This window comes from Arvicanthis niloticus, chromosome 6 (assembly GCF_011762505.2).
Source record: "Arvicanthis niloticus isolate mArvNil1 chromosome 6, mArvNil1.pat.X, whole genome shotgun sequence".
NCBI classification, from domain to species: Eukaryota; Metazoa; Chordata; class Mammalia; order Rodentia; family Muridae; genus Arvicanthis; species Arvicanthis niloticus.
This window is the reverse complement of record NC_047663.1, coordinates 59,134,906-59,158,042: the sequence shown is the minus strand read 5'-3', so window position 1 is coordinate 59,158,042 and position 23,137 is coordinate 59,134,906. Positions and strand designations below refer to the sequence as shown.

The 23,137-nt window shown below is 40.6% G+C and overlaps 2 protein-coding genes across 51 annotated transcripts in view; one reads left to right on the top strand and one right to left on the bottom strand.

Annotated features, from left to right (window-relative positions):
• Positions 1-16,447, bottom strand: part of Ncor1 (nuclear receptor corepressor 1) — a 149,926-nt gene extending 133,479 nt beyond the window's left edge. For 27 of the 50 annotated variants that reach the window (XM_076936626.1, XM_076936630.1, XM_076936642.1 and 24 more), the window contains exon 1: positions 15,003-15,196. The gene's annotated coding sequence lies outside the window, so the exon portion shown is untranslated. Of the gene's footprint in view, positions 1-15,002; positions 15,302-16,316 lie in introns of those variants that run through there. The other 23 variants (XM_076936637.1, XM_076936667.1, XM_076936654.1 and 20 more) reach the window with 4 other exon arrangements.
• Positions 15,435-23,137, top strand: part of Pigl (phosphatidylinositol glycan anchor biosynthesis class L) — a 57,360-nt gene continuing 49,657 nt past the window's right edge. Inside the window, exon 1 of the mRNA XM_034508003.2 lies at positions 15,435-16,556. Within this exon, the coding sequence (XP_034363894.1) occupies positions 16,322-16,556 (235 nt within the window). The 5' untranslated portion in view covers positions 15,435-16,321. The remainder of the gene's footprint in view (positions 16,557-23,137) is intronic.

Sequence of the window (23,137 nt, the reverse complement as noted above, 5' to 3'; positions counted from 1 at the left end):
TAGTGTCATGTTCTTACAATTAAAAAAAAACTTTTAGCCAGGCAGTGGTGGTGCATGCCTTTAATCCCAGCACTTGGGAGTCAGAGGCAGACGGATTTCTGAGTTCGAGGCCTGGTCTACCGAGTGAGTTCCAGGACAGCCAAGGCTATACAGAGAAACCCTGTCTCAAAAAAAACAAAACAAAAAACAACAACAAAAAAAAAAAAAAACCCAACCCAGTTATGTTATGCGGATGTTTTTGTTTTAATCCCAGCTGTGGAATATGGGGCTGCTTCAGATTGTCCACAGCCAGTGATTGTCTCACGCTCTAAGACAGATGTGATTTTTGCCAGCTGCACATCGTTTATGTTTGGAAATCTGGGGACTATTGAGAGGGTATAAAATTCGGGAGCCTTGAGAGGGCCTAAAGCAACTGCTCCTCCTTCCTAGATTGTTGCTGGATTGATGGTTATAGATGTCCTGATGACAGAGATTGGATTTGCTTAACTCTATGTCCTTAATCAGCAGGAGGTAGTCTAAAGAGGTCTCTGTCCCCTTTCCCCGCTAACCTTCCTTCACTCCTACCTAGTGTTGGGGGGTTGGAAGGGATTAGGGTAGAATGAAGTTAGGAAGGGTGGTAGATAGAAAAACCCAATAAAGTAGCCCAAAAAAGCGCCCAACACAATCTCTGGATGAAGCCAGGCCTTGAAGCACAGTTTTATAATCCCAGCTCCTCAGAAGAGGCCTGTCTAGGATATGAAACAATTTCAAGGCCAGCCTGAGCAATAATTAGCAAAACTATGCCTCAAAGAAAAGAAAAACCCTCTAGAAGAATCTAAATACTGAATTCATAGACTAACTAAAGGGAAAATCCTTATCTTTCTACTATTAGATATTCCACCCGAAAGCGCAATTACAGGTCTATGCTCCGAGAATGAGTATAATGAAGATAAGAATACTAGCCAGGTGGGCAGAAGCACGCACCATAAATCACAGCACTCAGGAGGCAGAGGCAGGCAGATCTCTGTGAATTTGAGGCCAGCCTGGTCTACAGAGCTCCAGGTCTCAAAAAACAAAACAAGCAAACAAAAAAAAAAAATTGAAATACTTTACAAACATAAAAGATACATGTAGAACATATATAGAAATCTTTCTAACATAAAAATCCTATGCATATGTGTATATATAAAATATGTAGATAGAAATCATATATAGAAACATATATAGAAATCCTACATAGCATAAAAACATGTAAGATTTTCATGACAAAGATTTGATACATGTATATACATATATGTATACATATACTAATTTGGGGAACAGAAAATATATATTAAATATACACATACACACATATGTGTGTGTATATATATACACACACAATACATGGATATATATATATATATATATATATATATATATCCATTAACTCACTCCACATTGAATATTTTGTAACCCCCTACCCACACTGGCTTTTTTAAGATAAGACAGGGTCTCCTGTAAACAGCCTTGAACTAGCTCGTAGCTGGAGATGACCTTAGGCCTTTGCTCCTGGCTCCACCTCCCCAGGGTTAGGCAGGCACTCTACTGACTGCTATGCTTACCCAGCCATAATTTTCTACTCTATCTAGCTTTGTTGTTGTTTCCCTTCATGCTGGGAATCAAATCCAGGGTTTTGTACCTGCTAGGCAAAAATACTGGGAAAGAAAGAGGGGAATCAGTGAACAAACTTGGGCCAATTTTATCATCTTTTTTTCAGTCTTTACCCAATTAGGCTTCAAAAATTAAAATTTTCTAGAGAAGTGACATTTGATCTAACTTAAAACAATTTTAATGGGAAAAGAAAAAAAACTTTAAAAATCACCTGTGTGACTGTAAGGAGTGTGTACTTTAAAGAACCATCCTACTTGTTTCACTTCTGTTGTACAGGGGTGAGAGCACTGACTACCTGTTTCCTCCAAGATACAAGCCATGCAAGTCAGCAAAGGTTTTGAGATCACCCAACTGACTTTATAGGTCTGAGGAACAGAATCGAGCAACTTTTCCAGTATCAATCATCGGTGGCAACAACAGGAGAAGCTGACGTTCTCTACAATGCTCTGTAGGTTTTGTAGGAAGCAGAAGCTTAATCATGTCTCACTTTTTGGCTAATATCAAGTTTAGCAGAACCAGACACTCAAACCACTCAGGGCCACGCCCTCATCATCTACGTGCCTGCACTTGCTTGGACAGAAGGGTTTAAAAAGCCAACAGTAATGGGGTGTTGGGTGGGGGTAGAGGGTTATGGGTTTGTTCTTAGAAGTAAAATAGGTCTGAATCAAAAGTTTTTAAAAGTACCAAGATTACAAAATTTAAAAATCTATTTCATATCCTTGTCCTCCATGAGCTACCTACCAGGCTATCATCCCAGAAAGCAAGCAAAAGCAGAGTGTCCTTTAGAAAACTCTGTGCACATGTAAGCACAACTACACAACGACGGCACACGACATATACACTAGGCTGTATCATGCTCTTCCTTATATATGAATGTTTATCAATATTTTCTGAAGGTTTACAGAGGATGAGGCAAGAGGATTATGAGTTTAAGACCAGCCTGAGCTATGTACAAACAACTAAGAGCAAAGAAAGCAAATGAAAGGAATCTACATGGTATAAGGTAAAGGATTTTGTTCTGTTTCACTTTGCAGTCTAATGTTCACCATCTGTCACCTGCATTCAATAGCACTGTAAGTTGAGTGATTTATCTGTTTCCCTCTTTTATCAGTAATGCTTCAGAATGTCTAGGTTTTGACGAATAATTTTAATGAAGTTGGACTTTAATATCTCAGAAATAAACTATTCTAACATAGGAGCCAATAAGTAGCAAAATCACAGGACTAGCCCTTAGTGACATGCAAATTTGTGGGTTACAGCCTATTCTAATCTCACATAACTTCAGCCTGGAGATTTTCTATGACCTCTGTCCTCAACTCACCCATAACACAAACAGGAAACTTGCTAACTAACGCACTTCTCTCAAACATCATAAATACAAGCCAAAGATATGAAGGCAAAACCTGATTCAGTAAGAATGTGCCAATCTAGAATCTCTCTTTTCAGGTCTTCTAACATCCGCTCTTCCCTCTACTACTCACTCTGGTCCTGGGGCATCAAGATACCTCTACAAAATACCCTGAAACCAACTAAGATAAAAACAACCCAATTTAAAACTAGAGCTGAAAGGAAAGCTGGCATTTTCAATGCCAATGTCAAACTATAAATTCAGCTCTTTTAAAAATTATTTTTTCATTTACTTACTTAGTGTGTATGTATGCAAGCATGGGTGTTGGGGGGGGGGCAGTCAACAACTTGTAGGATTGATTCTCTCCTTCCACCACTTGGGCTCTGGGGATTAAACTCAACCTGTCAGGCCTAGTGGCCAGTGCCTTTACCTACCAAAGCATCCCATGAGCTGTAATTTCAGTTCTTGGGAACAAAATCCAGTAACTCAGGGTTAGTATCCTTAACTCATGAAACATAAAAGCTCTGTGAACTCCTTAAGAAACTCGGTCAAGACGGGTATCAAGGTGCACCTTTGTAGTTCTGGCACTCAAAACGTGGAGGCAGAAAAGACCAGAATTTCAAGGCCAGCTTTACTGTCTCAGTACCTCAGAGGCCAGCGAGAGCTACATGAAACCCTGTTTCTCCAAAACTAAAAGAAAAGTTAAAAAGAAACCAAGATTTTATAAGTAACTGCCTCGTATAAATTTCAACACATATAATGCTTTAGGCTAAAAATAATGTTAAAGCTAGATGTCGTTAGTATGAAGAGCACATCTCTGGATGCCACAGACAGATAAAACCAGACTCTCATACTAAACAGAGGAAGCCAGGCAGTGGTAGTGCACACCTTTAATCCCAGCACTTGGGAGGGAGAGGCAGGTGGATTTTTGAGTTCGACACCAGCCTGGTCTACAGAGTGAGTTCCAGGACAGCCAAGGCTACACAGAGAAACCCTGTCTCAAAAAACCAAAAACTTAAAAAATAAATAAAAATAAAATTAAAATTAAAAAAACAATCAGAGGATAAAATATGGCAAGAAGAGCCAGGTAGTGGTGGCACACACCTTTAATCCCAGTACAGGGAGGCAGAGCCAGGTGGACCTCTGTGAGTTGAGGCCAGCCTGGTCTACACAGTAGGTTCCAGGACAGCCAGGGCTACATAGTGAGACCCTGTCTCAAAATAAAAACAAAAATGGCAAAATGAAATTCTTCTTAGATACTAAATACCTGTTTTAATCTTCATAAGACACACACACCCTGAAACAACAGAATTTCAAATACAATCTGCCAAAAATAAAAGGCTAATCCTCCTCTCACCAGGAACTCCTGGCTTTTAGCCTATAGTCTTTGCATAACCAAAATGTACTTGGACAGGTTTTCAAGGTGGCCTACGCTATCTTGGAAAAATATCTAAAAATATACTTCTCTGTGGCAAGTCTTCAGATGACTCTTTAGAGAAACAAGAATGAATCTACCAATGACAAGACCACATTTCACCAATGTGAATACAGTTCTATTTTTAATTTTTTAGATTGTTCTACTTTATGTGTCTGAGTGTTTTGTCTGCATGTATGAATGAGCACATGCATGTTTGGTGCCAGTGGAGGTCAGAAAAAGGCCTTGACTCCCTGGAAAATGGAGCTACAGATGATTGCAATCCACCATGAGCCATCTCTCCAACCCCACTACAGTTCAATTTTTAACTGATAAGATAATAAAAACTGATTTTAAAACAAAACTACACACATACAGAAAGAGAGAGAGAGAGAGAGAGAGAGAGAGAGAGAGAGAATGAATGAGAAGAACAAAGAGAGTGAGAATAGAGTAGAATGTCCTTTGTGGCATGGTAGAAAATTACAGCAAACTATTGAAGTTTTACTGATTCCCATAGAGAAGCCCAAGGTTCTGGTCTAACCTCTAAAGAATGTTAAGCAGGCTAAGAAGGACCAATTTCAAACTAACAAACTAAAGCGCTCCAGACTGAGAATGGTTTAAAGAAAGTCAATTATCTCGAAGTTTGGTTTCCAGAAGAGAATAGAAACTAGAAATCATGTAACCAAATTCTGTTAATTTGTATAATACTAGAATACATTTTCTCTTATAATAAAGCATTACTGTTAAAAAAAAAATTAAAAAAACAAGCCAGGCAGTTGTGGCACATGCCTTTAATCCCAGCACTTAAGAGGCAAGGTAGGAGTATCTGTGAATTCAAAGCCAGCCTGGTTCACAGAGTGAGTTCCAAGTCAGCCAGGATTATTACACAGAGAAACCCTGTCCTGAAAATCAAACAAAAAAAAGTCACACATGACATACCCTTTATGACAGCATAATGTCTTACTTAGAAGACAGATAAATGGAGCCAGCTGGATGGCTCGCCAGTACTAGCTAAGCCCAGTGTCCTAAGTTATATCCTGGGACACACATGATGAAAAGAGAGAACAATCTCCCAAAAGTTGCATAGACACACAAAATAAATAAACATTTCTTTAAAAAACAAACAAACAAAGCCATAGGGGGATGGAGAGATGGCTCAGTAGTTAGAACACGTATTGCTCTTGCAGAAAACCAGGGCTCAGCTCTAGCACCCAAATGGCAGATCACAAACACTTGTAACTCCAGTTCCAGGAAATTCAGTGCCTCTTCTGACCACCAGTGGGTTTTCTGCATGCATTATAGTACACATACACACACACACACACACACACACACACACACTCCGGCACACACATATACACACAAAATAAAATAAAAGACAGATGAATAGAAACAAAACAAAAAATCAAGTTAAATTACCCTAGACTTCAGAAAGTATGATACTCAAAGAAAACCTTTCATAAGGACATAAGTAATTGGTGGACTTACAGTAAGCATTCAAAAAAGAACTCATGAATTAAAAAAATAAATTGAGCTCCTTTATTCATAAAATGAGAAGACTCACAAAACAACAGCATTAAGCAGTTACTGTAAAACTGACTACTATATGACTAGTCCTCTGAAATTTAAAAAAAAAAAAAAAAAGAGTTAAACAGCAAAAACAAAAACCACTGGTGGCTCTTCCAGAGGATCCAGGTTTAATTCCCAGAACCAATATAGCAATGTACACCTGTCTGTAACTCCAGTTCCAGGGGACCTAATACCCTCACACAGGCATAAAGGCAAGCAAAACACCAATATACATAAAATTAAAAAGAAAAAATATTTATTTAAAAATTATAATTTGTTTTATTTTTTTTAAAAAAATTAAAAAAAAAAAAAGATCAGGCCTCACAGTGGTGGCACATGCTTTTAATTCGAGCCTGTAATCAAATGGGTTGGGGAACATCTTACTGAAATTTATATTATAAATACTGAATATTGAGTGAGAATACCGAAATCATAGATAAATTTTGTAAAAATTGACTTCTGTCTCCCTGCCCACAGTGCTGGGTTACAGTTGCTAAGGTTTCCTAGTTTCTAAAAGTACTACAGATCTGAACTTGGGGCCTCAAACTTGGGTCTGAGCACACTTACCCATAAAACTATCTTTCTCAACCTCAAGATTTCTGTTTGAATGCCACAAAATGTACAGTTCACCCAAAGAATTCACAGACCAGAATAAAGTCTGAAGTAAATAGAATAAGAAACTAGTGACTAACCCTACAATGCTTAAAATCATAAAGCAATATAAATGAAAATGTAACATACATGTCAAGAGAAAATAATTAGACAAATCAAATTCTCAAAACATGTTTGAAGTAATAATAATCATGTCTTTGAACTCCTATATAAAGATATTTAAATTTCCATTACTTTAAAATATTTTTATTTTTGTGTGATGTGTATGGATGATCATAATTATTTCAAACATGTTCAAAATTATGCTATCTATGTTATTGCCAAGAGGAATAAACTACCTACAACCAGATTGTTCTGAATCTCAACTGTGAGTGAGCAAAAATCTCAAGAATTTAACACGAGGAAAAGGGCAGTCCATAAACATAACGGTGTCCTTAGAACAATCTAAAAGCCAAACCTGGTATTACGGTGTATACCCGAAATCACAGCTATTCAGGAGGCCGAGACAGGATTATTTCAACTCAGAAATTCAAAGTCAGCCTGGGCAACACAGCGAATCCTTGTCTCAAACAAACAAACAAAAATTGCACAATATATTCTAGAACTGAGGCTACATCAGTGAGCAAGGTCCTGGGTTGCATTTCATTCCTATACTGCCATCCTGTAGGCAGGCAGGCAGGCAGGCAGGCAGGCAGGCAGACAGACATACACGCACGCACACATGCACAGAGGCAAGCAGCCTACATTTCAAGTACACAAGTAGAGGAAAAAATCGAAATAATTTGGTAGCCTTGACTTTCCCTTTTATTTCAGATTAACCTACTTAAGGATTTATTTCTATATTATATTACATCTTAGCACTCCAAATTTCTAATTCATATACTTTTCTAGCACTGAAATTACTCCCAAACTTCCTTCCCTGCATACTTGTTAAAACCTTCTTACATCCACAAGTACCTGGAACTAAAATGTTATCATGGACAAACCAATCTCCATGTCTACTTTCCCATCTTCACAAAAATTCCAATAAACTGGCAGGACTTTTTTCTGAAAGAAGTGGTTTGATAATTCACTGCTATTTCAATAACATGATTACACTTCTATTTTTTTTTTCATTTTCAAAAACTATTCAACACTAATTGCCATGTATTGTATTAGACCTCTTCTATAGCAAACATACTAAGGCTAGCTCATAGGCTCTTATCTTTTATGTACTCAAAAAACATCCACTACTCCAGGAATGAAGTAAAGAGAAATAAAATTCTATTAAACTTAAATGTATACAGGCTTACAAGGGCCTTACGATTTAAAGGAGACCAAGTGGACATACACCTGAGTATTCACATTCTAAATCCATCAGCAACTCCTAGCCAGGCATGGCGGTTCATGCCTGAAATCCCAGTACCACATTCTCAATGGAGCCTGAGCTCCAGAATAAGTCAAATCTAACCCTTCAAGACCTTATCTCAAAGAGAAACAAACTTAGTAACCAAAAGAATACAAATAAAAAATAATATCCAGAACAAAAATATACACTTTAGAGAAAAGGAAACAGGAGGTAGACCTCCTGGTTAAAGTGAAACATCATTAAATCACTGAAAAAAACAATTCATGTAGTAGCGTTTGGGAGAGCAATGTGGAAAAAGAACAATCCACAAAAGAAGGCAGTTTAGAGGGGAAAAAATACACCTCTTTTGGGGGAGTGGGGTGAGACAGGGTCTTGGTACATAGTCCTACCTGGCCTAGAACTCATCATGTGTAACAGACTACCTTCAATTTGCTGTGATCCTCCTGCCTCTGCTTCCAAAGGATTACAGGCATAAAACAATGCATCCAATCTGAAAAAACTCATAATAAAATGCAAAGTAGGTAGACCTAATAGCTCAGATGTTAAAAATAGGCAAATATGCCATGCTTCACTATTATTTATGTAAAAATTATGAACTAGAACAGAGTAATAGCCAGGCATGGTAGCGTTCTGGAGGGAGAGGCAGGAGGATCTCTATGAGTTTGGGGTCAGTTGGTCTACATTGTGAAACTCCAGGATAGAACTATATAGAGAGATCCTGTCTCAAAAATGGGGGGAGTGAGGAGAATATGAATGAATGAATGAATGAATGAATAAATAATATACATTTTCCTTTAAAATAAATTTTATGGCATGAGTATTTTTAGAAAATTAACATTACAGGGCTAACGATGCAGCTTTGTGGAAGGATATTTGCCCAACACGCTCTAGGCCCTGAGTTAGATAGCCAGCATTGGGAATACTATAGGTGGGAAACAACAGCCAACAAACTGACTACAAATGGACTTCTCATTGTAAAATAAGCTGGGCCCTGTGCAATTGCAACAGGAGAGGAGCTGAGGCAAAAGGATCAAAGTTTGAAGCCAGCCTGGTCAGCAAGAAGCTGCTAAAAACATTTTTTAAAATAAAATATAGGCTGCAGAGATGGCACTGTGGTAAAAGAAAAAGCACTTGCTGCTCTTCCAGACAATCCAGGTTTAATTCCTAACACTTAAATGGCAACTCACAACCCTCTGTAACTCCAATGGCCTTTTCTGGTCTCCAATGAGCACCAAAATGCATGTGGAAGACAGACATACATGCAGGCAAAACATCCATACACATAAAATAAAATTAAAATTTTAAAAATACGAATTGTTTTTTATATATAGAAATCAGAGTAAGAGAAACAGACAAATTACTGATAATAAAATTTCCATCACAATTAATACTTAAATTCCATTAAATGTAACTAGGTCAGGATAACCTTAAAAAATCTATTTAAAATATTCATCAATATGGGCAGTGGTGGCATATGCCTTTAATCCTAGCAATCTGGAAGGAGAAGCAGGCAGAGGCAGATAGATCTACAGAATGAGTCCCAGGACAGCCAAGACTATACACTGAAACTCTGTCTCAAAAAACTAAAAAAATAAAAACAGAGAAAAACCTAGGCAAACTAAATAATGCCCAGTGACAACCATATCAGTAGCATTTTCTTCATACTGTATATTAATTACAGAAATTTAATGTTAAATAAAGTATTTTAAAATTCAATATCTACACAGAACATTCAAGTGACCACTCCTTTTCTAGTCATTCCAAATTTTAGGTAAAAATCCATCATCAGCCAGGCAGTGGTGGCATATGCCTTTAATCCCAGCACTTGGGAGGCAGAAGCAAGCAGATTTCTGAGTTCAAGGATCAACCTGGTCTACAGAGTGAGTTCCAGGACAGCCAGGGCTACACAGAGAAACCCTGTCTCGAAAAACAAACAAACAAACAAAAAACCCATCATCAAACTCAACTGTTCCATGTATAATATAGTATATATAATGAACACCACACTAGATGTCAGAAATGTGGCTTTTATTCCTGCCCAATAGCAACAACTTGGGCAGATCATTTCATTCTCAGCTATTCATACCCTCAAAATATTCAAATATAAAACAAGAGTACATCTATATATGGCTGTACATTTTAGAATTCTACAAATTGTAAGCTATTTATTTTAACCAATTTAATTTGTTTTTGAGATCACAGCTAAATGAAAAGTTAACAGCAATATGGAATTAAACTGAAGAACTGCAGACACACATCAGTGTATTTGCTATGTCTCTGACTGTCAAAGGCAAGTAGGTAGAGGGGACAGGTTGTATCTGAAGATTATACAAGTAACTTTCTTTTCTTTCTTTGTTTGTTTCCTTGTTTCTTTGTTTCTTTGTTTCTTCCTCTTTCTTTCTTTCTTTCTTTCTTTCTTTCTTTCTTTCTTTCTTTCTCTTTTTAAATGTTTTTCAAGATAGGGTTTCTCTGTGTAGCCCTGGCTGTCCTGAAACTCACTCTGTAGACCCAGGCTAGACTCAAACTCAGAGATCCACCTGCCTCTGCCTCCTAAGTGTTGAGATGAAAGTTATCCAAGTAACTTTCTGACCACAGGAGCTCCTGGGGTAGCAAAAATGGCTCAAGAATATGATAAATGTTCAAGAAAAAAAAAATGACCACAAAAATACCAAAATAAAAACAGATGATCCAAAAAAAGAAAGAAAGAAAGAAAGAAAGAAAGAAAGAAAGAAAAGAAATGATCCACAAAGCTGCTGCTACACTGCAGTGGTTTTCATAGTTTTTCAACATTCCTAAGGAGGCCTGATAGAGAAAGAAATGCCCTCTTAACCATTAAAATTACTTTTTGTACCCTCAAATACATGGGCAAAGTATCAATTATGCTGACAACTGAGTTACTTATATCTATAATTCTTTTAAAACTATATATATATATATATATATATATATATATATATATAAACTAAAAGCTCTTATTTATGCCTTTATAGCATTTAATATAAGAAGTACTTCATGCTAGCTAAAACAACTGAATAACTGAAAATATACAAGTCTCTGATCTTTAAATAAGTCTGTTCATAGCACTTCTGATCAACTTTAATACTTGCTTTTACACCATGGTCTAATAAAATATCTGTGAACTAAAAGAACAGATGAACCCAGGTGCTATGGTCCCCACCTGTACTTTCAGCTAAGTAGCTGTGACATAAGAATCACCTGAGTTCAGTTCTAGGCAGTCAGCCTGGACAACACATACCATCTCAAATTAGGTAACAGAGCTGGAAAGATGACTTAGCAGGTAAAAAGCACTTGCCATCAAGGCTGCCAACCAGGTGCTTGAACCAACTCCTGAAAGCTGTCCTTCACTTCCCCAACATGCCATAGACATACACACTCACAATAAATAAATGTTTTGTTTTGTTTTTCGAGACAGGGTTTCTCTGTGTAGCCTTAGCTCCCTTCATAAACCAGGCTGGCTTCAAACTCACAGAGATCCACATGTTTCTGCCTCCAAAGTGCTGGAATTAAAGGCACACACCACCACCGCCCAGCATAAATGTATTTTTAAGTAAGTTAAAAAAAAAAAAAAAAAAAGATGAGGGATAACTAAATGCATAAGAACAGTACCATTTCTAGGATCAATAAAAATATGAAAATACAACTAAGATAGATTAGATTAAAAGCTATAATTAAAAATGAATATTAAAACAGAGGAGAGGGGAAGGAAGGGAAAGGAGAGAGAGAGAGATCTAAAAAATAATAGTCTGATATTCACTTACATCAATCTCTGGCCTAAACAAAGGCCTCTGGTTTGTTTGTTTGTTTGATTGATTGTTTGATTGATTGATTGATTGATTGATTTTGGCTCTTGGTTTTTCGAGACAGGGTTTCTCTGTGTAGCTCTGGCTGTCCTGGAACTCACTCTGTAGATCAGGCTGACCTCGAACTCAGAAATCCGCCTGCCTCTGCCTCCCAAGTGCTGGGATCAAAGGCATGCAACACCACTGCCCGGCACTCATTTTTTTTTTTAATGGTGAATTCTTTGCCATTGTCACTTGTTTTAGAAGTCAGAGGCCGCCGCCGGTCTACAGAGTGAGTTCCAGGACAGCCAGAGCTACACAGAGAAACCCTGTCTCGAAAAACAAACAAACAAACAAACAAAAAAAGAGTAAATATATGTGTAAGTAAATCTTAAATGCTATAAAAACTGGAGTGACCTGAACTTGCCTAGCCTGGAACAAACTACAGTTCAATTAAATCCAAAGAAGTTAAGTTCCAGCATCTTATTTTTCTTCATCTTGCAGACAATCCAACACTTTCAGTTCATTTGTTGTTCATTTTTATTTTATGTATATTAAGTGCTTGTCTATATGTATATATGTGCACAGGTATGCCTTGAAAGACAAGAGCATTAGATCCTCTGGAACTGGAATTACTGACAACCGTGAGCTGCCTTATAGGTGCTGGGAACCAAGCCTGGGTTGCCTGCAAACATAAAAAGTGCTCTTAACCATGAAACCATCTATCCAGTCCCAAGTTTACTTTCTTTTTAATACAAGATACTCAGTTAAAATTATATATTATCTACTCCTTATTCCTCCTTTTCCTTCTTTGAGATACAAATCTTTCTATTTTAGACCTTTTCTGGCCTGAAACTCACTATATAGACCAATCTTACCTCAAACCTACAGAGATCTGTACATACATAGTGTTAAGATTACCATGCCAGGCAATATAATCTTTTTTAAATTTTATAGGAGAGAATCATAGCTATACAAATACATGACCAACAAGTATATTCTGATGAGTTGTAACGTGAATACTTATTCTAACTACACCATGAGATCTGCAGATAAAGCATTACTCTCACAAGCATAATTCTTTTAATCTGTTTAAAGCAATTTCATAATTTTTTTGAAACAAGGTCATGAATATTCCAGGTTGGCCTCAAACTCAACATATATAGCTGTAGACAACCTTGAACTTCTAATCGTCCTGCCTCCAACTCCTGTGTGGATATGTGCCTGCTTATATGTGGTGCTAGGGACTCAAACCTGGGCTACACGTACGCTAGCCCAGCTCTCTACCAAATGGGCTGCAGCCCCATTCCAGATTCATAACTACTTACTCAAACTACACTCACAACAACAAAACCTGTGAAAACAGAGGTTTTTCTAATTTTATAGATAAGAAAAGTAAAGCGAAGAAAAGTTGAACACGCTATAAATGCCAGTTGATTGCAGAGAGAATTACGATTCATAATATTACGGTTCCCCAGAAGGAGTATTACAACATACAGTAAGCTTTTGCTAAAAGCTAAGAAGTGTTTTGGTATGGCAAGTAATCACTTTCTAGATATGTGTGTGTGTGTGTGTGTATATATATATATACACACACACATGCATACAGTTTGATTTTCATTAACAAGTGCACTTAAGACAAAGCAACTGGAAGCTATAAATAGTCAAAAGAACTAATCAACCACTGAAGTTTTCTCTTTTTTTTTTGTTTTTGTTTTTGACACAACAAAGTTTCTCTGTGTGGCCCTGGCTGCTCTAGAACTCACTCTGTAGATCAGCCTGGCCTGGAACTCACAGATATTTGCTTGCCTCTGCCTCCTACCTGCTGAAATTAAAGCCGATTCTACCACTGGACTGTAACAGAATGAGAAATAAGATTTTCCTCTAGTAACTTAGCTTTAATTCTTCTGTAATTTTTACCCATATCTAAGTAAGTCAGAGCTTGAGCCCAGAAAAATATGAACTGGCTCATCCAATAAACTTATGTTAAATTTTAACATATTAAATGGAGGACATGGAAACACATTAAAACATTTCCCCAAAGTATTAAAAATTAAATAAAGTATGCCAGGTGTGGTAGTACAAGCATCACCACACAGGGAGTTACATAGGGGGTTCCAGGCCAGCAAGTGCTACAGGCGTAAATGATCTCAAAACAAACAAAATTAATTAAAACATCAACTCTTCGTTTATCCATCAGATAGTCTTTGTGACTCAGAATCATCATCAGCTATTAATCAAGATACCCTGAACATATGAATGACTATGTGTAGGGCAGTTTTACATCCCAGGCCTGTTGCTCTTTGTATACAGCTACACTCAGGCTCCCATCATTCTCTCACCAGGGTGCACACAAGGAATGTAAATTTCAATACAATAGAATATAATTAGGGTAGCAAGCAAATCTGATGCAGGTGAATATACTAATCTCAAAGATTAAAATTACCCATAACGATACTCTCCAATGTTATCTCTATTGAACAGGCACCAGCATATACAGCCTGGCATTTCTTTGGCAAATACTTTTCATAAATATCATTTATTCCCATCCACTTCTTTGCATGTCTATTCTTGGTCCACACTAATTCTAAGAACGCAGTGTCCTTTCCGTTAAGGTTGCTTTCTCAAGTACTTTCTCAAATTCCGGTCGTCGTTGTCTCCCAAAAAAAAAAAAAGGGGGGGAGGGGGGGTGCACTCTCCCACTTGGCACAAGAAAACACCAATAACAAACGGCAGGAGGCAGAGGGTGCTGCTCTTTGCATCTGCACCACTACCAACCCTTCGCCATTATACCTCAAGTGGGCCAGTTAGAAAGGTGAACTAGTTTGCTCTTCACACACTTGTCCATCGCTGTCACCCTCCTTAACCCCTTCCACACTCGCCAAACATCCACCAACTCTCCCTCTAAGTGGGCCTAGGCGGGTCACCTGCGCCGGCCCCACCCGAGGCCCTCCATCCTCGCACCCCCTCCTCCAGTCCCGCAGGCACTGCACGCCCCCTCCCCACTGGACAGATACCTCGGGCTGATGTCCGCCCGCCTAAGGCCATTCTTCCTCCAAACTCCAGAAGCCTCACTCGTCTAGCCTGAACTCCCTGCCGCACCCGACTCGCCCCTGGGTGGGGGAAAGGAAAAGACCGGCGGCTTGGACGGGCCCCAACCCTACGTACTCCGCGACGCCCCTGGCCCAGCCGATCCGAGGCTGGCGCCTTAGGAGCCCTCCGAAGCTCCTGGGCGAGCAGGGCCCGGAGGCCGGGGCTGCAGGCGCCGATCCTACTCACCGGGAGCTGGCGGAGCGTGAGAGCCGGGGCGTCCCACGGCCGGACGACCAGGGCGCGGCCCCGGCGCGCGGCCCTCCTCCCGGCGAGCCTCGCTCGGCACGGCGAGCTGGGCGCTCACTCCGGCCGCCGCCGCAGCTTCGCCACCTTAGCCGCCATCTTGCCTCAACCTCACTCCCTCCCCCTCAGGCCGGGCGGCCGCGCTAAGGCGGCTCCGACTCGAGCTCCTCCTCCTTCCGGAGGGTTGGGGAGACGACTCCCTCCCCAGGCGGAGTGCGGCTCTTACCTCGGCCTCGCTTCCTGGGTCGCGGCTGCGGCGCCGGTTCTTTTCAAGTTGTCCCCCACACTCAGACCCGCCCCGGCAGCGCTGCCTCGGGCCTGACCCGCCGCGGCAGCCATCGCGCACTCGGCCTGGAGCGTCACCGCGAGCCTGCCACTCCCGCGCGCCTGGGGCCTTCCCCTCAGGCGTGGGAAAGGATAAGGCGCCTGGCGCGAGGCTAACCATGCGACCCCTGCGCGCCGCCAAAGCGGCTGCACGGTCCTTGCCGAAGAGAGAAACCCGAGCCCACGTGGCTGGGATGCACGTTAATTTCACACCGAGTGTTCTTCGAAATGGCGGGCGAGGCCTCCTCCGCGGCGTGTCTCCTTAATCGCTACCTCTTAAGAGAATTTAGGGTCCTCCGGACCACACTCTGGGCCTCACCCTTCTAGTGAAATGACGTTTCCTATTAGCCGCTTACTTTTTCCTCTAGCAAAGCGGCCATCTAAGAAAGAACAAACGGTGACCCGCTTCGGAAAACTTTTTTCCGGATAACGGGCTGTTTATATGACGTCTTGGAACATTAAAAAAAAAAATGGGTTAGAAAATGAGTTGAAGGGAGAATGTCGACGTTTTAAAATGCTTCATTTTTGGCCGGCATCCTGACAACACCTGAAATCCCAGCTCAGGAGGCAAAGGAATGGGAATCATTGCAAATTCGAGGCCAGCATGGTCTCAATATAGTTGAGTTCAGGGGTACACGCAGCGAGGCACTATCTCAAGATAATTCTAAAATGCTTCCTTTTAAGCACACTGAACGGTAAGAAAGATACTAGACCGCAGAGTTCGGCTCAGCCCTGAAACTAGAGCAGGTAGAGGATTTCGCCTCAGATGAGACGGCGGAGTATGGGTGGAAGTTTCCACGTTAGACCACGAATCTCGGTCTCCAGCCGCTAACCTCTTAACCACGGAACGCAGTTTCAACCGGTTCAGTTTTCCCGCAGGGAGCCCGAGTCCACCCGCAGCCTTCCTTCCTGCGCAGGCGCAGTGCCACTTACCCGGCATGGAAGTGGTGGGTCTCTTATGTGTGGCTGTGGCTGTCCTGACTTGGGGCTTTCTCCGGGTTTGGAACTCGGCGGAGCGAATGAGGTCTCCGGAGCAGGCGGGCCTGCTGGGAGCCGGAAGCCGAGCCCTTGTAGTGATCGCGCACCCGGACGATGAAGCCATGTTCTTTGCTCCCACGATGCTAGGCTTGGCACGCCTGGAGCAGCAGGTGTCCCTGCTTTGCTTCTCCTCAGGTAGGAGACTGTAGGAGGGTCTCTGGATTAGGGAGCTAACTGATCTCAGTTGACTTCTTCCCGAAAGGTTTCCTGTCGTACGTAGCTCCTTTCTCTGAGCTCGCTCGTCACAGGCTGGGGACAGAAACAGCCGTGTTCCCAGATAGGTTGGGGAACCCTGAGCGAATTCCACTCTTCCCTAGCCAAATCGAGGAGCAGAAAAGTGGCCGTTCATCATCGGTTCCGTTTAGTACCTTCATGTTCCTTTGGGAACTGCGACTGTACTGGATGTTTTGTTTTTTTAAGACAGTCTCACTGCAGCCTGGCTCCCCAGGCATGAGCCGCTGTGCTTGAGCTGTTATCCTGAGGAACTGTCTATTTGCAGAAGGATCAAATATAATCGTGCACCAAACAATCTGAGTTGTATGATATCTGCTCAACCCATCAAGTTTCTTTCCTAATAATAGCGAAAGACCTTCCTGCTGCTTTGAAATCCATTTTCCGCTACAAAGATGCATATGTCAAATTGGGAGATTTAACGTCAGACAAACAGAAAGTACATTTATAGATAATTTTAGAGTTCATTTGTACCCAGCTTTTATTAAAAGAATTCTTCAAAAATAAGACTTGCATAATGATACAGACAGACAAAAACAAACAAGAAAAACCATGATGCCTAAATATGGTAATGACTGTACAACATGGAGTGGATATGTACAGTGAGTGAATTTTATGGTATATAAAAGTATACCTCAATAAAGCTGATTTTTTTTTTTCAAAATTTCTCATGACCTCTTTTCCCATGTGGTTGTGTGTCGTCCCAGTTCTTCGTTTTTTAATAACAGATTTTTCACAGAAATCACATTTTATACTTTCTTTTTCCTTAGCACCACTCTCTATTTACCTAATATATATCTGTGCTAGACTTTATTCTAGATCACTGTCATCAGGATTGATTTATAAAATTTGCTGAATGGTTTTTAAACAGAGTTAATGCAGATTTATTAAAGAAAAGTGAGGGAAAAAAAAAACTCAGAGTGGAGAGGCTCCAAACAAGGAAACAGTACCCTCTTTGTGTGTGTGTGTGTGTGTGTGTGTGTGTGTGTGTGTGTGTGTGTATGGGGGTTTTGCCTGTATTCATGTATGTGTAGTGCATGCATGCCTGGTGTGCACGAAGACTGATGTTGGATTCCCTGCAACAGGAGTTACAGCCAGTTGTGAACTACGATAAGAATGCTGGAAACTTGCTGGGCAGTGATGGCTTTAGTCCCAGCATTCCAAAGGCAGGCAGATCTCTGAGTTTCAGGCCAGCCTGGTCTACAAAGGGAATTCCAGGACAGCCAGGGTACACAGAGAACCCCTGCCTGGTGGAGTAGGAGGGGAGAATGCAGAGAACTGAGTTCTGGGACCTCCAAAAGAGCACAAAGTGCTCTAAACCTCAGCCATCTCTCTTACCCCCTTGTCTTAGGTTTTATACTATAATTATTAGGATTGAATTATACACAAATTTGTTTCAAGATTTGCATCAAAGCTGTATTTGTTTGCAAGATAGTATGGTTTCAGTATGTCTTTTAATATTAATATTTAATATTTTCTACATTATTTTCAGTAAAACTTAAAAATTTGGGACAAGAAACCAATTTGTCCTTTTTTCAGTTCTTAGGTTTGAGCCAAAGGTCTCAAACATGCTGGACACCCAGCCTCCCAAAATCTTTCCCTAATAAAAGATACAAGCATTCACTTAGCAATCAGTACTTTTACTGTTGTCTTTATTTCCTCTGAATCCAACTTGCCATTTTTAATTGGTCGCTGTTGTAGTAAAAAGCAAGAAAATAGTAATGTTTAATATAGTATAGTAAGGGCTGGAGAGATGGCTCAGCCATTAAAGGTCAAGCTCACAACAAAAACAAACATATAACATAGTATAGAGAAAGTTGTAGCAGTGGAGTGGAGAGAGTACAGTGAGCAGGCAGTAGAGAAGAACATTGGTTCTCTTTTCAGAAGTTTTCCTTAAAGGCTCCAAATACCTTTTCTTTTGATTTGAGCTTCAAAAAAAGAAGGCTATATAGGGAGCAGAGCTAATAATCCTTCTAGGCAGTTAAGTCTTGCCCTTGCTCAAGTAGCTTATCCCAACTACATCCTCAGTTCAAGGGGAAGGGAGAAGCAAGAAAAAGGGGCTTGTTCTGGTGGGGGTCCATCCTATGAGATGATACTATTTTCATTTTCCAAATAGACATCGAAACACCAAGAATTTTAACAAGAAAGAGCAAAGACCCTGTGGCCCCTAGTTGCTCTAAACCATCACACGCAGGCTGCCCAGTTGCTCTGTGTGCCATGTCAGTTGAGGAAATATCTAAGTACATTTCAAGAAACGTTAGTTCATCAAACTGTTCTTTTCATCTCTTACATTCATGTGTAGGAGGAGCCTGCACGCCATGAACACACCTGGTAGTCAGAAGACAACTTGCAGGAGTTGGCTGTCTCCTTCCACTCTGTCAGTCACTGGGATTGAATTCTCCGGTCATCAAGCTTGGCAGCAAGTGCCTTTACCCACTGAGCCATCTATCTGGCCCCAAAGCACTATTTAAGAAATTTTTTAAAATAGGTGAGCCAGAGAGATGCCTCAGCAGTTAAAGAGGCTTACTGTTCTTATAGAGGACCTATGTTTGTTTGCTTCCCAGCACAAACTTTAGGAGTTTGTAAAAAGTATGGTAGCATATATTTAATGTCAGCACATGAGAGGCAGAGCGAGTGGATTTCTGAGTTCAAGGCCAGCCTAGTTGGAGAGAGTTCCAGGACAAGGAGAGCTACACAGAGAATCCCTATCTTGAAAAACAAAAGGGGGGAATAAAGACCGAAATCATGAAAGACAACATTATCCCTCTAAATTATGCCACTAATTCATATGAGATTCTATGCACTAACCCGTGTGTGTGTGTGTGTGTGTGTGTGTGTGTGTGTGTGTGTGTGTGTTTGTGTATGTGGGGGGGCGCATATTCTCCATATTCTTATATTCAGTCTGAGATCCCCTTTATTTTATTTGTACAGTTGTTTTTCCTGAATATGACTATGTATCACTGTGTGTGAGGTGCCCATGAAGGCCAGGAAAGGGCATTGGCTCCCCTGGAACTGGAGTTACAGACAATTATGAACTCTATACTGATGCTAGGTTCTAAACCCAGATCCTCTGGAAGAGTAGAGCCATCTTAACTGCTGAGCCGTCTCTCCAGCCCTGACATCTCTATTTTAAGTACTGTAACTTTAAATATATATATGTGTGTGTGTGTGTGTGTGTGTGTGTGTGTGTATACGTATATATATATGTGTATATATATGTATATATATGCATATATATGCATGTTATTTTTGCCAGGCAATGATGGCCCACACTTTTAATCCCATCACTTAGGAGACAGAGGCAGGTGAATCTTTGTGAGTTCATGGCCAGCCTGGTCTATACAGTGAGTTCCAGGACAGCTAGGGGTACACAATGAAACCTGAAACCCTGTCTGAAAATAAACACCCCACATATACATATATGTACATACATTCACATTTTAAATATGTGTGTGTGTGTAATTTTCATATTTGTGGTAAGGGTATACATATGTCATGCCATGTGTGAAGGACAAGGACAGCCTTGTAGTGTGATTCTCCCCTTCCATTTTTACATGGATTCCAGGATTCAAACAGGTTACCAGGCTCAGCAGTTTACTGCCAAGCCATCTCACCAGTCAAATTACTAAAACTACAATGTGGTTACCCAATAGGATCAAACCTCTGGTTGTTCCTCTGGGCAGGCCTGCTTGTTTTGACATTTTTTTTTTTTTCCTTCTAAATACTTTTAGAATTCGGTTGGTCATTATTCAAGGAAAAACCTTACTGGCATTTTCCCCCCCGCATTGGAACTTCACTGACTTGGTGTCAGAAGAGGACATATCAATTGCATAAAGCCTTTCTGGCTATCGTTTTATGACGTCTCATTTCTGTTGGCCTTCTTTCATATCTGTAAGAGTCTTGTTTGGTTCTGGTTTCTGTGCTGGGACTGAGCCCAGCGCGTTGAGCATGTGAAGCACGTATTCTACCACTGACCCACACCCCAGTCCTTTAGTGTTGCAGTGTTATCCAGACCAGCCTCAAACTTATGATTGTTCTGCTTTGGCTCCTGAGTCACTGGGACTGTAGGCACATATTACCATATGTGTTACGGTTAAGGTCTTACACACATACCAAGATGGTGTTTATGCATCTCTGTTCTTTAATCTGCTTCTCGTGCCTAGGGTTTCCTATAGCACATGTTACAATTTCTGTTACGATCTCATCCTTGATGTCTTCAGTTAAATATACCTCCAAATAACGCCTAATTTCAGTAGTCATATGTCTAATTCTGTTTGCTCTTACAACTTATTCTGGGTTTTTATATGTGTATTTTGTGATTTTTTTTCTATATTGTTATATGCACATGTGTTACCATATTTGTAGTAACAGATTAATGATTTTTCCAATATGTATTTTTCTATGTGTGAGTGGGTGTTATATGTATACTTGTGTGTGGTGCTGTGCACATGCAGAGGCCAGAAGAGGACATAGGGTATTCATTTTTACAACTCTGCTTCATTCCTTTTGAGATGAGGTCTCTCACTAAACTTGGAGCTAGACTGGCAGCTACCAAGCCTCTGTCTCCAACCCCTCCACAGCACTAGGGTTACAGGTATAATAACCACAGAGGTTTTGTATGTGTATGTTAGGGATTCAAACTCTGGGCCTTGGGCTTGAGCAGCAAGCACTCTTACCCACTGGGTCATCTCCTCATCCCTGAGGATTTACTTTTGCCTCAGCTAAAGCCATTGCCTGCCCCAGATCACTCCAGATTTTTAGCCAGAAGATTAGTATAAGTTGAGAACCCAAACCCAAGTGTTTCATGGTTACAAACGAAGCACAGTATCTTTAGTTCATGATGAGAACTTCCGTTGAGGGCCCCCAAACCAGGAGCTGCAATTTCAATTAGAACATCTACATGTGATGTGTCCAAGTGACTTTCTGCTTCTTTACAGCAGGGTAGCTGAGTTCCCAGGCAGGTGTCCTGAGAAAGAATCTAGGGGCAGCCATGTTGCCTTTCATGACCAGCTTTAGAAATCCTCCAATATCACTTCTGCTACATCTCCTTGTTGAAATGGCCCCAAATCTCATCTAGGTCTTAGGAGAGAAGTCGAGACCATCTGCTGATAGGCAGCATCGGGCCCCCCAAGAGTCATGTGGGGGTAGACACACTGTTGGAGCTCTCTGTAGAGTAGAGTCACTCACAACCAAGGAAAGTTGAGTGGGAGTTTAAGCTTGAGGGCTAACATTTTTCTTAATTTACCTCCTAACCAAGCGAAGTCCAAGCATCCCTGTGTAGGGTGGGCTTTGTAGTTGCTGTTTGTCCATCTCTGAAGGTGTAGGCTTCTGAAGGCTTTCTTTATGCAGAGGTCCCTCATTTGTAGCTAAGGTCCAAGCCTGACTGCAGAACAAGGTGTACAGATGCTCTCTGAGTGCCCTGGGTCTATGACTTAATCCTTCGGGACTCAGGCTGCTTTGTTTCCATCCTTCAAATATTGCCCTTACTTTCCCCTCAGTCATATATTCTCAAACTTGTTTGCCTCTCATCTCACGTGGTCAGAGTTTCAGCAGACTTCTGACTCACCATATCTCCTAAAATAAAGCTTACTGGGTTATTTTAAAGAATTCCCTTTTAGTCATTAACAACTCTTCACAGTGTTGCTTCTTAAGAAACATTTAAACTCAACCTAAAGATGTAGTCTAAGGCACATGGGATAGCCATAACCCCAGTGCTTGGTAGGTAGCGATGGGAGGATCAAGTTCAAGGTTATCGTCTCTACATACTGACTTTAGACCAGCTTGGGTTACATAAGACCTTATCTTCAAGTGGGATGGAGGGAGAGAAAAAGACAGTTTAACCCTGTTCTTTCTAACCAATGCATTTGAATTTTTTTATTAAAAAAAATTAAGTATTGATTATATTCTATTAAGAATGGAATAACTTGGGGATGAAAGCATGGCTTATTGAGTAGGAGCAATTGCTGCTCTTGCAAAGGACCCAGGTTCAATTCCCAGCACCCACATGGTGGTTCACAGCCATAATTCCAGTTCCAAGGAACTGGATGCCTTCATCTGACCTCCATGGACATCAGGAATGCACATAGTGCACATACATGTAGGCAGGCTAAAAACACACATATAAAATGAATAAATCTAATAAGAACTTTAAAATAATATTTTTTAAAGGAATGAAATAAATTAGTAATATTTTAAAACATGAGCTAGAAAAACATGAGGATATGATTTCAAGGGCTGGGAAGAGGGCTCAGTCAGGAATAAGCTTAAGAACTTGAATTCAGATCCCCAGTAGCCTCATAAACCTTGGGCACATATCTATATATTCACCAATGCCATGATGAGGGAGAACAAGAAAATTAGATCCCTGGAGCTCATTGGCCAGCCACCCCAGCCTGTGGAGAGCTCCGTCTCAAAAAATAATTTGAAGGCAGTGGGAGATCGTGTCTTTAATCCCATCACTCAGAAGGCAAAGACAGGATTTCTGA